Here is a 14,067-nt window from a genome sequence, read left to right on the forward strand (position 1 = left end):
ATAAATGATCTACCAGTTGGTATACAGAATTATATGAACATGTTTGCTGATGATGCTAAGATAATAGGAAGGATAAGAAACTTAGATGATTGTCATACCCTTCAAGATGACCTGGACAAAATAAGTATATGGAGCACCACTTGGCAAATGGAATTTAATGTTAATAAATGCCATGTTATGGAATGTGGAATAGGAGAACATAGACCCCACGCAACCTATATATTATGTGAGAAATATGTGATTATGTGAAGCCCTCCCTTCTCCCTCACCCCCCTATCCCCTCCCTCCTCCCCTACCCCCCTAAGCCCTCCATTCTCGCCCACCCCCCTAAGCCCTCCCTCCCTCTCCACCCCCCTAAGCCCTCCCTCTCCCCCACCCCCCAAGCCCTCCCTCTCCCCCCCACCCCCCAAGCCCTCTTTCCTCCCCCTCTCCCCCAAGCCATCCTTTCTCCCCCAAATGGGTGAGGAGGATCGCACCCATTTCCCACCCAATAGAAGCCCTACCTGCCCCAGCCCCTACACTTCTCCACCACCCTAAGCCCTCCCTTCTCCCTCGCCCCCTATCCCCTCCCTCCACCCCACCCCCCTAAGCCCTCCCTTCTCCCTCACCCCCCTATCCCCTCCCTCCTCCCCCACCCCCCTAAGCCCTCCCTTCTCCCTCACCCCCTATCCCCTCCCTCCTCCCCCACCCCCCCCAAGCCCTCCCTTCTCTCCCACCCCCAAGCCCTCTTTCCCCCCTCTCCCCCAAGCCCTCCTTTCTCCCCCCCCCAAGCCCTTCTTTCTCCCCCACCCCCCCAAGCCCTCCCTCCCCCTTCCCCCCCCTCTTCTCCCCATCCCCCCAAGCCCTCACTTAGCCCCTACCCTCTCCAAACCAGATCCTCCCAGCCCCCCTCACTACCCAGGCCCCCCCCTTCCCCCTCCCCATTCCAGACCCTCCATGTTTACCTACTCCAGTGGAATCAACAGAAACTGTGGATGGACAGAAAAGAGTCAGCTTCAAGGTGATGTACACGAACATAGATGGGATTACAAGCAAGGCGAGTGAACTTAGGGAAAGAGCACAGGATGTAAACTCTGATGTAATTGTAATCACAGAAACAAAACTCTCAGGAATCATAACAAATGCGGTGTTCCCCCAAGATTACACTGTATTAAGGAAAGAGAGGGAGGGGTAGGGGAGGAGGCAGAGTGGCCTTACTCATGAGAAAGGAAGGGAGTTTCAAGGAGATGGTTATCCCAGATTGAGAAAGGTTTAGAGACTGCATAACACCCACCATGACTGGTGCCTATTACTAGGGAGGACCTAGAGTAGTAGTAGCAGTGATATATAACCCTCCACGAAATGACAGAAGACCCAGGCAAGAGTATGACAGAAACAACATGGCAGTTAATAACGTAATTGAGAGGGCAGCCTCTGCTGCCTGTAGAAATCGATCCCATTTGCTCATCATGGAGGACTTTAATCATGGAAGGTGCACTGGGAGAACAAGGAACCGCACGGAGAAGAGGATACATGGAGAGCCAAACTAGTGGAGGTGGCAACAAGAAAATTTATAAGCCAACATGTCAGGGAACCCACTAGGATGAGGGGAAACGATGAACCAGCGAGACTCGACCTAGTCTTCACTCTGACTGACTCCGACATAAGGGAAATTGACTACGAGGTCCCAGTAGGAATGAGCGATCACAGTGTACTGACATTTGAGTATCTGGTTGAAGAAGAGCTAAAGTACTTGAGAAAGGGAACTGAAAGCAAAAGGCTAGCATTTCGTAAAGGAAATTACGAGGAGATAAGAAAATTCCTAACGGATATAAAATGGGAATCAGAGCTAAGGGAAAAGACAGCCCAAAACATGATGGAATACATCACACAGAAGTGCAAAAAGGCAGCAGAAAAGTTTATCCTGGCCCAAAAGGTAAAAAATGTAATGCAGATGATAAACCCATGGTTTAATCAGAGATGTAAGCTAGCTATATAGTAAAAGAGCATGGAAAAACTATAGAAATAACAGGATACATGAGAACAGAGAAGGTTACCAAAGAGCCAGGAATGAATATGTCACGGTGAGAAGACAGGCAGAAGGGCAATATGAAAAAGACATAGCAAGCAAGGCTAAGACCCAACCCAAATTGCTGTACAGACTAACACCTGAAATTCCGTCTGCACCCCCTAGTCCTTCACCTTCTGTTGTTCATCTTGGTCCTTCGCCCTTGCTTCTGGCTTCGAATCGTCTGAGGACTTCGAAGTCGGGGTAGGGTTTCGTTACCTTTGAGACTCAGGCAGTTTCGGGGGATTCCCCTTCTGGGGTGGTGGTGGAGGCATTTGAGCCAGGTCCTCCAGCCAGAGCTTCCAAGTCTGACCAGTCGGCCACCTTCGTTCCTGCTTTTTCGGCTCCTGCCGTTTTTTTGAGACTGGGGGTCTCGAGGATGGCTCAGCCCTGGGTCCTTGTGGTGGGATTCCCAGGGTGGGGAAGGGGTTGACTTGGTGGCCTTGGGCCCCATTAGACCCCACTTTGGTTTTTGTACCTTCTGAGCGGGGCTTGGTGTTAGAAGGCACGGGGTTCTCTTTTTCCCATCCTCATACAAGATGGATTTGGTGTCTACCCCTCCCTGGGTTCGGTTCCGTGATCCCATGGGTTCTTCGGTCCTGTCTTTCCGGAGGTTTTTGGCCTCTCGCATCCCGTCACATGTGGTGTGGGAGGCCTTTGTGGCTTACCTCCTGCGTGACCCGGATTATGCTGTCATAATGGATTCATCTTCTTTCATGTATGGAACTTCTTGTCCCTACTGGGTTTGTTATGAGGTTCTGGAGTCATCTTGCCTTGGTCGTTGAGGACTTAAGTGGTGCCTGTGACCTGTTGGCTTCGGTCTTGCGTTTCTTTTCCCTTCTCGCGCTGTCCTCGGACTGGCCGGGTAAGTCGCTCTTGTTTTTGTCTTTGGGTACATAGCTCCAGGGAACCAACAGGACTGCCCCCGGAAAACCAGCATTGAATGTAATGAAATGCCATTTTCTGGGTGAGACCCTGAGGCTCCCCGGCAACCCTCCCTCTCTCCAGTCGGTGGTTTTCTTTTTCGTGGTTTTAGGGAGCTGGTCGGCCGAGCGGACAGCACGCGGGACTTGTGATCCTGTGGTCCTGGGTTCGATCCCAGGCGCCGGCGAGAAACAATGGGCAGAGTTTCTTTCACCCTATGCCCCTGTTACCTAGCAGTAAAATAGGTACCTGGGTGTTAGTCAGCTGTCACGGGCTGCTTCCTGGGGGTGGAGGCCTGGTCGAGGACCGGGCCACGGGGACACTAAAAGCCCCGAAATCACCTCAAGATAACCTCAAGATTGACATCCAATCTCAGAACTGCGACGTGGATAGCTGGTGTGAGAGTCTGGGGCTCCCTCTTCCACCTCTCGGGGATGGGGGGGGGTTTGTTCAGACAGCGGCATGGTGACGTCATGCTCGTTTGCTTGTTTTCATTTGGGGGCATTATGTCCACTAGTTCGGCTTTTAGTAGCAATATTTTCACCAGAATAGGGGTTTGTTTTGGAACGCCTACCTTTCTGGGTGCCTGACCTTTGTCGATGGCATACACAGAATGCTTCCAACTGCACGGGGTTTCTATAAATCATTGCTCCTCGTGCCTCTCTGAGGGGGGCCAGGTTCTGGCTCGTAGTCCCCAGTAGGCCTAGAACTCCATGCACTTAACTGATGCCAGGGTCTAATACATTCATATCAGCCAGGATACCTCCGGGGAGCCTCCGGGTCTCACCCAGAAAATAGCTTTTCATTACATTCAACACTTTTTTGTAAATCATGGTTAAATAGTTTACAACCGTGTAATTTGTTTATATTTTCAGAGGCAGGTTCCTTGGAAAACATTGAGATGAGTGTACTCGCACATGAAGAGACTGCACATACATCTTGTGAGAGTGAATTAAATAAGGATATCTCAAAATACTGTAAATCCAAGGAAGCAGTTCACATTACAAGAGTAAAACCAGTGGTCTATACAAGCAATGACAAATTGTCACCATCCAGTAGCTGTAATAATGAAGGCAGTAATAAAATTGTTACTCTCAAGCATGTTATGAAGATGGAAAGTGAAGCTGAAGAAAGTAGAGCAGAAGATCTAGAATATAAATTACTTAAAAATGAATCTGTGGAAGAACAAAAGAAAGAGGATTTTTGTACAAGCATTAACAGATGGAGAAAAAAGCTGGCATGCTCTAACGATTTAGTCGAGGTGAGATCTTGTTTTTTAAGGTAAATTGCTCCTATTAAATTGATATGTGTGTGTGGTGGTGCAATGCTGTTTGAACTCACCGGACATAATGGTTCATTATGGCACATAAAAATGTAGATAATTATGTATAATGTGCATAAATAGTGTAACAACAACAAAAATAGTAGGCTTTATTGTTCATAGAATATACAAGTCATATTTAACTGATATTAGTGACACAAATATATGAGTGTACTGTTATGAACCCCAGGTAGCCTAGGGAGGTGAGTCTACCTTGAGTCTAATTCTAATTAGAGTCTAATTCCCATGGGAATTCAGCATCGCCGGATGCAGCATGGCTTGTAGAGCATTCATTGCCGGCGGATGCTGCACGGCTTGTTGATGGGAATTTATCATCACCAGGTGCAGCATGGAATGTAGGGCATTCATTACTGGCAGATGCTACACGACTTGTTGATGGGAATTCGGCATCGGTGGGTGCAGCATGGCTTCTAAAGCATTTATTGCTGGCGGATGCTGCACGACTTGTTGATGGGAATTCAGCATCGGCAGGGTGCAGCATGGCTTGTAGAGCATTCGTTGCCAGCGGATGCTGCACGACTTGTTGAATTCCCAGCGTCGTAGGGAATTTCCAGCGTAGTAGGGAGCTTGCTACAAAGTAGCACACGGTAGTGCTCACATATTTTATTAGCATTTCCTTCTGTTTTCTGGGGGGAGCCCTTTTGGCTCCCTGACGCTATCCAGGCTGATTTGTATATCATTAGACTCAGTCACTGTGAATGGAGTTCATAGGCCTACCCGGGACCATGAGCCAGAACCTGGCCCCCTCAGAGAGGCATGAGGAGCAATGGCCTATAGAAATTCACATGGGATTTGGAGCATTCATTGTCTGCCATCGACCAGGCCAGGCACCTAGAAAGGTAAGCACTTCAGAACAAAACCCTATTCTGGTTAAAACGACTCAAATAAACAAACGAGTGGACAGAATTCCTCAAATGAAAACGAGCAAACGAGCAAGACGTCACACGAGCCACGCCGCATGTTTGCGCAGCTTTCCCTCTCCTTGGGAAGGGGAATGGGGGATCCCCAGACCCCTGCGCCGGCGAAGGGCAGTTCTTCGGCTGATGTGATTGTGGCATGGTCGTGTGGCTCCAGCTCCAGATTATCTCTGTGTTCTGCTGTGCTTTTTGTATAGTACTGCTCTTACTGTGGTGTGCGAGCTGGGAGTATTATTCTCAGGTACTCGGGCTGCATATTCTTAGGGTTCCCTTACTGTAACTGCCCTTGGGGCTTGGGGTTATCTTCCGCAAGTCACCTTGGGGTCTACCTCTGTTGGTCTTTTGCTGCTCGTTGATTGACTGCCCCAAGTGTGTTGGGGTTTCCTCCCTTGTTTACCCTGGGATAAGTGGTAATTTTTGCACTGGTAGGGGCACGAGGTACTGCGCATGGGATTTAATGGATGCAACCCTCTGGATCCCCTCTCACCTTGTGCGAGTTTGAGGGCTGCTCTGTTTCCTTGTCTTAGGGCGGCGCTCATTGTTTTTGCCTCCATTATGCTGCCTGTTGGATTAGTGACACCTTCAACCTGGAGTCCTGCAAGCATTGTTGCTTGTTTGTGACTCAATTCACCCAATAAATTGATGGCATTATTTGGGTGCAGGCGGCTCGGGCATTGCATGCTAGGTATAGGTTGCTGCAACGTGCTAGGTCGGTTGCTTTCCCGGATGCCCCGAGGCTGCCCCGCTTTGCTTATAGGGACCCGAACTTGAGAGTGTTGGTTGCTTCAGCCTTGGTTCAGTCCACACCCCCTCGTTCTTCCCCTGCTGTGATTCATTCTGTCCCTCTCCCCCCTGCTTCTGGCTCCTAAGTGTCTGAGGGCTTCGGGGTTATCTTGAGGTTATCTTGAGATGATTTCGGGGCTTTAGCATCTCCGCGGCCCTGTCCTCGACCAGGCCTCCACCCCCTGGAAGCAGCCCGTATCAGCTGTCTAACTCCCAGGTACCTATTTACTGCTAGGTAACAGGGGCATCAGGGTGAAAGAAACATTTTGCCCATTTGTCTCCGCTTCCACCGGAGATCAAACCCAGAACCTCAGGACTACGAATTCAAAGCGCTGTCTACCCAGCTGTCAGGCGCCCAGCTGGGTCGGGGCGGGTTTTTGAGGTTTCTGAAACTCGGGCAGTTTCGGGGGTTTCCCCTTCCGGGGTGGCGACGGATGCATTTGAGTCGATTCCTCCAGCTGTGGCTCCGGGGTCTGACCCGTGGGTCCCTCTTTCTTCCTGCTTTTCCGGCCACCTCGGCTTTTTCTTGTGAGGCTGGGGCTTTGGAGAATGACTCGTCCCCGGGGCCTGATGTGCAGGTTCCCTGGGTTGGGGAAGAGCTGACTTGGGGTCCTTGGGCACTGTTGAACCCTGCCTAGGTTTTCCAACCCTCAGAGCGGGACTTACTGTTACTAGGAGTGGGGTTTTTCCTTTCCCCCCTCCCCCCTCTGCGTACGAGTTAGTTTGGGCGTTGGCCCCTCCCCGGTTCGGTTCCGTGTCCATTCAGGTCCGTCGATTCCATCCTTCCTGTGGGTAATTGTAACTACTTTCTCACCATTCTTATGTAGGACATGTATTTTTCTACATTATGTTGCAATCATGTTCAATTCGTATCGGGATCCTGCATGACCATTGGTCATGGATGCCAATGGGCCAATATGGGCCTACATGATTTTGTGCTTGAATATCAAGGATCTTGAAGGTTCGAGAAGATCTTCGATACATCAAAAATTTATGGGAACGTCTGTCGACTTCCATTGAAGCTTACCTCTGGTCCTTTATAGGACTCATTGGTCGTCTTCTATACTACTAATCATTTTTCAATATAGAAAATATTATATATTTAATGTGTGCTGTTAGAATTTAGTGGTAAATATGCATGATTAGGCTGAACTCTGATAACCAGTTATAAGATTAACACTATCGCCCGCTCGGAACACTGCTCGCGTCCACTTTTTTTCTCTTTGAGTCCTACTGAGGACAGGACTCGCTTCCAATACAAAAATATTTGTATAAAATTCATTTTCTATGGGGAGCCCCTACGGCTCCCTGGAGCTTATTAGGCTAATGTATGTTATATTAGACCAGGACATTAGTTAAGGAGTTCAGACCTACCAGGGACCAGCGCCAGAACCTAGCCCCTTCAGAGAGGTTTTAGGGGGGCAATGGCCCTTTGAAACCCCCTTGTGGTTGGGGTTTTCCTTATCTACCATCGACCGGGGTTAGGCACCCAGAAAGGTAGGCATAACAAAACAAAAATAAGTAAAAAACATAGAAAAAAATAGTAAAAAACTAAAACAAAAAACCGAGCAGAGAGGTAGAAACTCCTTACAATCCCATGGAGACAAGCAAACAAGCAAACATCACACTTTACTGCCACGCCGATCGTCCGCGCAGCCCTCTCTGCCCCAAGAGGGGGAGGGGGGAGCCCCGGACTTCACTGCGCCGGCTGCCTAGCATCAGTTCGTAAGCTAATGTCAACCGGGATAGACGCTTCTCTGGCCTCTGTTTCCTAGGCGGTGTTTGCCTTGTGTTGTGCAGTGGCCAGGTGTTCCTCATCACTACCAGAGCTGAATGTGGTTAGGGGCTTCCTTCCCTAAGCGCCCTGTGAGTACTGCCCCTGCGTGACAGGGTTATTTTCCCTGGGGCATTCGGGAACCATTCCCGTAGAGGTTGTTGCTACTCGGCATTTGCCTCGCCCTTGGGGCCAGCTGGGGCTTGGGGCCCTTGTTTGGCCCTAGGTAGGGACTGGTATTGTGCTGGTTAGGGCATCGACGTGTTGTGCGACCTGCCACCTAAGCGACGACCGGTTCCAGTTGCCTCTGGAGACGGTGTACCTTTGCGGGGTTTTTCTTTTGTTTTCATTTTCATTTGCCTGGTGTGGGTCTGTCTATTGTGGCTATAGTTCCACTGGTAGTGTTTGGTGGCCCTCTGCTAGGCCCCCGTGATTGTACACGTCGCAGGGGTTTTCAGTGTTGTTCTTTACCCCCTTGTTATTTTTGGGTTTCTTAACCGGTTAGCAACACCTGGCCCAGGCTTCCCGTAGTTGTTACCCTACGGGCCCTGGAAACTCCTGTCAGGGGCTCGGTGGACCATCGAATGTGTCTTCCGGGTTCCAACTCGTCTTGTATGGGATCGTTGGTTGCTGTGCCCTTGTCTCCGGGTGACAGTCACCACTTTTACCTCCGTCATGTTGCCTGTTGGGTCACTGACATCTTGACCCGGAGTCTTGCAAGAAATATTCTCTGCTTGTTCTCTAGTACCCTCCTGATGTTATTACTGTTCAGAGTACAGGTGGCATCTGTGTTGCAAGCTAGGTTAGGTTGCTGCAACATGCTAGGTTGGTTTCCCACTCAGATGCCCCGGGGCCGCCCCGTTTTGATTAGGTGCTGTTCACCCCTTTCCCTCCCTGTTCCCAGCTCCGGACTGTCTGTGGGTTTCGGGGTTGGGGCGGGTTTAGTTGGGACCGAGACTCGGGCGGTTTCGGGGGCTGCCCCGTTCGGGTTGGGGATGGAGGTTTTCGAGCCTGTTCCTCCTACCAAGGCTTCTGGGTCTTACTAGTGGCCCTTTCTTGCATCCTTTCCCATGGACTCTAACTTTTCTTTAAGGGCGGAGGGCTTGGAGGACGGCTCTGCCCTGGGGCCTCTGTTACGGATTCCCAGGGCTGTGGGGAATGCCTGCTAGCAGTTCTGGGGCGGTTTGCCCCTGCCTGGATTTTCTGCTTCTCGCAGAGTTTTTTGCCCATCCAGTCTGCTTGCTTCCCACTTTTGCTGGTGTGTTTTTGTATCTTTTGCGTCGGTCACAGCCCTCTGTTCTGGTGGCCATTTTCTTCTGCCGATTTCCCGGCGTGGCCACCAGGGCGGCATTGCGGTTTGTTTACATGCGCCTGGGTGTGCGAGCGAGCGTCTTGGGTGAGTTTTGTCACCTTTTTCAGGGGTTTTATTCTCCTGTTGTCATTTCTTTGCTTTTCTGGTGTTTTCTGTCCGTTTTCTGTTCCTCTGGGAATGTTTGAGTGTTGATTTTACACCGGGTTTTCCGTTTTGTCTGTTTTGGGTCTGGGCTCTAGGGTTTGGGCTCAGTGTCCCTGTCTGTTATGCTTGCTCCCACACCTTGTCTCTCGGTTTTCTATGTGTTTTGACCTTTTCCCTGGGGGTTCTATCTGGGGGCTGTGCTTTGCCTTTCTGTGGTGTATCTCCTCCGGCAAATGTGGTGGTTTGGGCTTCCCCTGGTTCGATTCCGGTTTCCTTTGGGTTCTTTGGTTTCGTTCCAGAGGTTTCTTCCTCTTGGGCTCTCTTTGGGGGTTCAGGGGGCTTTGTTTCCTCGTGTGTGACTCGGTTTTGCCTTCTGGGGTTCCGGGGTCTTCCTGGCTTGCAGACTGATCTTTTTGGGTCTTGGCATGTATTGTGGTCGTGCTGGGACTTTGGGGTTTTGTTGTTGAGGTGGGCCTTTTGATGCAGTTTTGTGCCTTCTTCGCCTGGCTGGCATGGTGCTTTCTGCCCACTGGTCGGCGGCTTGTAATTTTCTTTTCACGTGTGTGTGTGTGTGTAATTACCTAAGTGTAATTACCTAAGTGTAGTTACAGGATGAGAGCTACGCTCGTGGTGTCCCGTCTTCCCAGCACTCTTTGTCATATAACGCTTTGAAACTACTGACGGTCTTGGCCTCCACCACCTTCTCACTTAACTTGTTCCAACCGTCTACCACTCTATTTACAAAGGTGAATTTTCTTATATTTCTTCGGCATCTGTGTTTAGCTAGTTTAAATCTATGACCTCTTGTTCTTGAAGTTCCAGGTCTCAGGAAGTCTTCCCTGTCGATATTATCAATTCCTGTTACTATTTTGTACGTAGTAATCATATCACCTCTTTTTCTTCTGTCTTCTAGTTTTGGCATATTTAATGCTTCTAACCTCTCCTCGTAGCTCTTGCCCTTCAGTTCTGGGAGCCACTTAGTAGCATGTCTTTGCACCTTTTCCAGTTTGTTGATGTGCTTCTTAAGATATGGGCACCACACAACAGCTGCATATTCTAGCTTTGGCCTAACAAAAGTCATGAACAATTTCTTTAGTATATCGCCATCCATGTATTTAAATGCAATTCTGAAGTTAGAAAGCATAGCATAGGCTCCTTGCACAATATTCTTTATGTGGTCCTCAGGTGATAGTTTTCTATCTAGAACCACTCCTAGATCTCTTTCTTTATCAGAATTCTTTAAAGATTTCTCACATAATATATAGGTTGTGTGGGGTCTATGTTCTCCTATTCCACATTCCATAACATGACATTTATTTACATTAAATTCCATTTGCCAAGTGGTGCTCCATATACTTATTTTGTCCAGGTCTTCTTGAAGGGCATGACAGTCATCTAAATTTCTTATCCTTCCTATTATCTTAGCATCATCAGCAAACATGTTCATATAATTCTGTATACCAACTGGTAGATCGTTTATGTAGACAATAAACATCACTGGTGCAAGAACTGAACCCTGTGGTACTCCACTTGTGACATTTCTCCATTCTGATACATTGCCTCTGATTACTGCCCTCATTTTTCTATCAGTCAGAAAATTTATCATCCATGTTAGAAGCTTACCTGTCACCCCTCCAATATTTTCCAGTTTCCAGAACAACCTCTTATGTGGAACTCTGTCGAAAGCCTTTTTTAGGTCCAGATAGATGCAGTCAACCCAACCATCTCTTTCCTGTAATATCTCTGTGGCTCGATCATAGAAACTGAGTAAATTCGATACACAGGATCTTCCAGATCGAAAACCATACTGTCTGTCTGATATTATATAATTTCTCTCTAGGTGTTCTACCCATTTAGTTTTGATTAGTTTTTCCAATACTTTCACTATTACACTTGTCAATGATACAGGTCTATAATTGAGGGGGTCTTCCCTGCTGCCACTTTTGTAGATTGGAACTATGTTAGCCTGTTTCCACACGTCTGCTACGATTCCTGTACACAGGGATGCCTGAAAGATCAGGTGAAGTGGAATGCTGAGCTCAGATGCACATTCTCTCAGAACCCATGGTGAAACGCCATCTGGGCCAGCTGCTTTGTTCCTCCCGAGCTCCTTTAGCATATTTTCCACTTCATCTCTAGACACCTCTATCCGCTCTGTTGTTCTCTGGAATTCTTATTGTGTCTGGTTCTCTGAAGATTTCATTTTGTACAAACACACTTTGGAACTTTTCATTTAATGTTTCACACATTTCCTTTTCATTTTCCGTGAATCTGTTTCCCATTTTCAACCTCTGGATATTATCCTTTACCTGCAATTTGTTGTTTATGAATTTGTAGAATAGGCCCGGTTCTGTTTTACATTTATCTGCTATCCCTTTTTCAAAATTTCTTTCTGCCTCTCTCCTTACTGCTGTATAGTTGTTTCTCGCATCTTTGTATCGCTGGTATGTTTGGGGGTTTGGCCTCTTCCTATACTGATTCCATTTTTGTGTCTTTTGGTCTCTTGCCCTCTCACAATTTCTGTCGAACCAATCCTGTTTTCTGGCCCTGCATCTCTGTTTTGGTATGAATGTTTGTGTGCCTTCCTCGTATAGTTTTAAAAATTTGGCATACATTTCATTTACTTCCCTGCCTAGCAACAATTCTGTCCAATTACACTCATTAAAAAAATTTCGAAGTTCCCCATAGTTGCCTCTCCTTAAATCAAGTTTATCAACTGTTTCAATGTCCCCATTTTCTTCTAGATGATATCTTAAAGCACATTTAATGTCTAACAGGACGTGATCACTCTTTCCCAAGGGAGGAAGGTACTGGATGTCAAAAATCTCTTCTTCTTTCCTGGTGAATACTAGATCCAGTACTGACGGTATATCTCCTTCCCTCATTCTTGTGGCTTGCTTTATGTGTTGATACAAGAATGTCTCCAGAATGAGGCTCACAAATCTGCATGTCCAAAAGTCCTCCGTTCTTGCTTCATAGGCCTCCCAGTCTATTGCTCTAAAGTTGAAGTCCCCCAGTATCAACAGCCGTGATTTATCTTTATCTGCTTGTACAATAATATCTCTCATGACCATTATGAGGCCCTCTCGTTTGTCATCCAGTTCTTCCTTTGTCCATGTGTTGCTTGTGTAATACATGTGTAATAATAGTAATAATAGTAATGTGTAATACGTGTGTAATACACCTTGTGTGTGCGTGTATTTATCTATGTATGTGTATATGAATATATATGTATATGTGTATATCTATAATATATATGTATACTGTATATGTGTATGTATACTTTTTTTTTCGGAAGGGGCTCTGTTCCCTTCGCTGTTGACAGGGCACTGGGGGAGCAGCTTGCTCTGTTGACTCTCGCATGGTCCCGCAATTAGTGGGTGCTTTTGGTTGTCTTCCGGCCTCTGGTGGCGGCGACGGATGGCTTCTCCCCCTTTGGGGGTTCAGGGCTGGCGGGCTGGGCCTCTTTCCCTGCGCTTCGTCATATCATCTTAGTGGTTACGTTGGACGTGGTCGATCCGCCCCATCCTTCTGGGGTTCCTGTCTGCTCTATGCAGACACGGGCCTGGCGAATCTGTGGTTCTTCTGGACTACTTCAGTCTGGATTCTATGCCCTCATCGGAGGACTGTTGTCTCCTGTCCGGCTTCTGTTGGAGCCGGGTGCCTGGATGGTGGCCCTGGACCTCCAGGTCAATTCTTGGCACATTTCTCTCCAGTTTTCCAGGACTGGCACAGTTGGTGCTGGGGCCTCAGGCTTGCCGCTTTTGTTGCCTTCTCTAGTTTGTAATTGACACTTGGTGTATTTATGCATCTTTACCGGGTCTTGGTGCCCTGTCTGAGTCTGCTTGGGATTCGGTGTCTGGCGTACCTCAACGATTGGCTGGTGTGGGCCCCCATTCGGTCCGCTTGTCTGCTCGCCAGGAGTGTGGTTCTTTCCAGATCGCCGGGTTTGGTTTCCTGGTGATCTGGAGGCCGTTCCATCTGTTTCCGTCCCGGGTTCGGACCTGGCTGGGTCTTGTTTAGGGCTCTTGGGCCGATCCTTGTCTTTCCCTCCAGAAGTGTTGCTGCGGCTATGGTCCCACCTTCGGCTGTTCATGAGTGGGTCCCGGGTTGCTCGTCGGTTGCTCGAGCAGTTGTGCGGGAGTCTGAACTTCGACATGCTGCTCTGCCGGTCGGGTTTGGCTTCGGCGCCTGTTTGGTTCCTTCGGAGACTCCCCTTCCGCCTCTCTTGCAATCGTTGGGTTCATTCCTCCGGGGATCTTGTGTTGGTGCTGCATCACCAGCTTCCTCTTTGGGGTTTTCGGGAGCCCGTGGCTTGGTACCTCCCCGAGCCTTCGCTCGATGTGTTCACGGACGGGTCATCTCTCGGCTGTGGCTTTGTGACCAGTGCTCACCAGGTCGGCCGGGGATGGTGGGGTCTGTCCGTCCGTCGGGCTCATAGCACGGTTCGGGAGTTCATGGCTGTCTGGTTTGCGCTTCGGAGAGTTCGGGTCACTCGGTGCTCTACCATTCAGCTCCATTCGGACTGTTCTCTGGTGGTTCTTTGCCGGAACTACAGGGTTTCTCTTAGGTGTTGGACCTTTGGATTGGTCCCTTAGAGTGGCTCATTTGCTGGATTCTCGGGGTTTGGCTAACCATGAGGTTCATGTCCGGGGTGTGTCCTACGTCCTGGCGGACAGCCTGTCTCAGTTCATTCCTCTGTTTGCGGATTGGCCAGTCGTCGCTGACTCGTTTCGTTGGCTGGTTATCTTGAGGTTATCTTGAGATGATTTTGGGGCTTTAGTGTCCCCGCGGCCCGGTCCTCAACCAGGCCTCCACCCCCAG

General features: G+C 48.8%; 1 protein-coding gene across 1 annotated transcript in view; it reads left to right on the forward strand.

Moving 5' to 3' along the window:
- Window positions 1–14,067, forward strand: part of LOC123770247 (uncharacterized) — a 206,576-nt gene that overhangs the window by 47,996 nt on the left and 144,513 nt on the right. Inside the window, 1 exon segment of the mRNA XM_069339627.1 lies at window positions 3,847–4,232. Within this exon segment, the coding sequence (XP_069195728.1) occupies window positions 3,847–4,232 (386 nt within the window).

The sequence above is a fragment of the Procambarus clarkii genome, chromosome 42 (assembly GCF_040958095.1).
Source record: "Procambarus clarkii isolate CNS0578487 chromosome 42, FALCON_Pclarkii_2.0, whole genome shotgun sequence".
NCBI classification, from domain to species: Eukaryota; Metazoa; Arthropoda; class Malacostraca; order Decapoda; family Cambaridae; genus Procambarus; species Procambarus clarkii.